This window comes from Anneissia japonica, unplaced genomic scaffold (genome assembly GCF_011630105.1).
Source record: "Anneissia japonica isolate Jap-2015-1 unplaced genomic scaffold, ASM1163010v1 scaffold4058_len632159_cov189, whole genome shotgun sequence".
NCBI classification, from domain to species: domain Eukaryota; kingdom Metazoa; phylum Echinodermata; class Crinoidea; order Comatulida; family Comatulidae; genus Anneissia; species Anneissia japonica.
Genome location: NW_022735300.1, coordinates 601,228 through 603,991, shown reverse-complemented (window position 1 = coordinate 603,991; position 2,764 = coordinate 601,228). Strand labels below are relative to the sequence as shown.

The following is a 2,764-nucleotide window of genomic DNA, read 5'->3' as shown; positions in this document are numbered from 1 at the left end:
GGTTCGCTGATTCCGAATGTATCGTTTCGTGATGATTCACGAGTATATATAGGGATTAGTCAGCTGACATTTTCTAAGTACCCATGACGTCATCGTTACCGGCCTATCGATGCTTTCAAATAAGGGCATAGGGATGACGTCAAGGTCCCAAGTACACATGACGTCATCGTTATAGTTGGTTTATAAATAAGCGGCGGAACCTGTCCTTCCATTAAAACGCAGCAATGGCCGGGCAAGACGAATCAGCGTATCGCGGGATGTTGGTGAACGTCGATAGGTACCTCGAGGATCGAGATGTTGTGGCTCTGAAGTACTTATGCCTGGATGAGAGCACCGGTCTCAGACATGGCGAGTTGGAAAAACTTACCCGAGGCCTTGAGTTAATGAATAAACTAGAGGATAGAGCATTACTTTATTCATCGAGATTGGAAATACTTATCGAGCTTCTGGGACTGATAGGGCGTTCGGAACTTCAACGCCAGGTTTTGGACTTTCGAAGGAGCACGGAAGGACTCGGTAAAAAGATAATTTCACCCTATAGGTATGTAATTCCCTTTTTTATTTAATCGTTTATCTTTAGAGCAAAAAGATTTTTTTTTCTCGCCAATGATTGCCGAGCTAATTTAATATTGTTTTTTTCCCCCATAGGGCCATGATACTTGATTTTGCTTTTGGAATCAACGAAAAAGAGTTGAAATCGCTGAAACCGAGATTGAAATCAATCATACCCGCAAGAACTGTTGGACGACTAAAGAAAGCCATAAGATTAATGGTTGAATTGGAAAAACTGACAGTGATCAGACCTCGACAGGTTGATTTTCTGTTTGAAATTGCTGATTATTTAAAAAGGGACGATCTCGTTTTGAAATTAAATGATTATAATGCAGGAAAATACGATTAGTTCAACGCGATAGCTGTAATCATAATCCGTGTATTTTCGAATATCCTTTCAACGAAATATAGTTTTTGCTAGAAAAAATAGCAAATTAGACTATTGGTTGCTGTTCTTGTTAGCCTGATAGTGTTTGACTTATGTAACGACTGACGAAAGAGGAAGGGTTTGAAACAGGACTTTATTTAAAAAAGGGGAAATTCGAAAATTAAATACACACACACGCAAAACATCTATTACAATCTGTTTATTTTTATAAAAGCTTACTTTGGCCTACCCATGAGCTCGTGACGTGAAGTGTCTAAGAACCGATGACGTATGCTCACCGTACAACGAAGTCGAAATAAAAGTCGAGTTAAAGTGATTCCATCACACTCGTAGAGCTAACGACATGAACGAGACACTTGACCGGACGACGACAGCGACAAAGAGCACCGACGATGTATGTGTCGGGGGAGCCTCCTCCGAATCGGACCGGCTGCGAAAGAAAGAAGAGAAAATCGTTTCCCTGAAAACCGTCGTGCAGAGCATCGACGTGCTGAAGCTTTTGCTGAACGACTATGGAGGTTCGATCGATTCGTTGAAACTGGAACTCAAGAAGAAGAACCTAAGCATCGAGCACTTGCAATTTAGACTGCACAGAAACAAACTCGATTCGTCGGTCGATCTCAAAGAGCACGAAGTGTTCGTACCAGGGCACGACAAGGAGGTTCTCGACCAACTGCTGAGGGACAACGTGCGATTTCGAACCGTCCTCAACTCGAATTACAGTTCCGAGGAAGTGGCGGAAGCGAAGAAGACGATCGCCGCTCTCAGGAAAAGGATCGCCGAACTTTCGTTCGAGGTCCGTACGAAAGATAAGGAGCTGACAGAGTACCTGAGCGCTACGAATTCTTCCGACTCGGAAAAGGACGTCGCGATTAGAAAACTGACGTCGGAGCTGAAGGAGTGCTACGGACAGCGCAGTTACGTCGACGACGTCCGCCGAACGCTCTGCCGCGAGATCGAACGGATGAGATCGAAGATCGACGATCTGGTAACGGCTAAGATCGACGTGGCTCGGGAGCCAAGGGATTACGAACGAAGGGAAAAGGATGTCGGCGAACAGAGAAATTGTGGGTCTCTCTCACCGGAAGATCGATGCAAGGTCTTGGAGGAACAAGTGTCGAGCTTGGCAAGGGAAAACGCCGAACTTTCGAAACAGCTAAAGGAAGTCATAAGCATGAACACCAGATGGCAACGTTACTCGGATCAACGCGAAGCGAACGTCATCAAGCTTACGGGAGAAATCCAGTCGCTTTCAGCGAGGAACGAAATGTTGGAGAGGGATTGCCGCGAACTGCGCATGGGCCTGGATAAAAAATGCCGAGAGCTTGATGACTTGCGTTTGTTTTGCAATTCGCGACGTCATCAACGAGTACAATACATTCAATCCCGTAACATGATTGGTCTATTTTTTTCTAATTTCCATAATGATTTTTTCCAACATTTTTGTTATTTAAAAAAAAAAGTGTGTAAGTTATGGAGATGGTAACAATCATAAATCGATTATAAAATTAATTATATATTTTTAGACAAAAAATGAACCCTCTTGGCCCACGGCCTATTTTTTTTTACACCATGACATGACACCATTGTAGAGTATATATACGAAGAATTTTTTCTAGTAGGTTGACTAACAGGTACTTGGTGTGGTACTAGGTTTATTGCATTTATGGCTTAGGGGCCGCGGGATCATGCTTGATCAGGGGTAGTAAACTCAGCGATCGTTGGTTCGATTCCCACACGGGGCAAGTTTTCTTTTCTTTTTTTTTTTTTAAGGTCGTGGGTTCGATTCCCACACGAGCCAGGTTTTTTTTTTTTTTTTTTTTT

The 2,764-nt window shown here is 43.2% G+C and overlaps 1 protein-coding gene across 1 annotated transcript in view; it reads left to right on the top strand.

Annotated features, from left to right (window-relative positions):
- The first annotated feature begins 1,283 nt into the window (after positions 1-1,283).
- LOC117116560 (spindle pole body component 110-like) overlaps positions 1,284-2,764 on the top strand; it is a 1,527-nt gene continuing 46 nt past the window's right edge. Inside the window, exon 1 of the mRNA XM_033260628.1 lies at positions 1,284-2,277. Coding sequence (XP_033116519.1) covers positions 1,284-2,277 — 994 coding nt within the window. The remainder of the gene's footprint in view (positions 2,278-2,764) is intronic.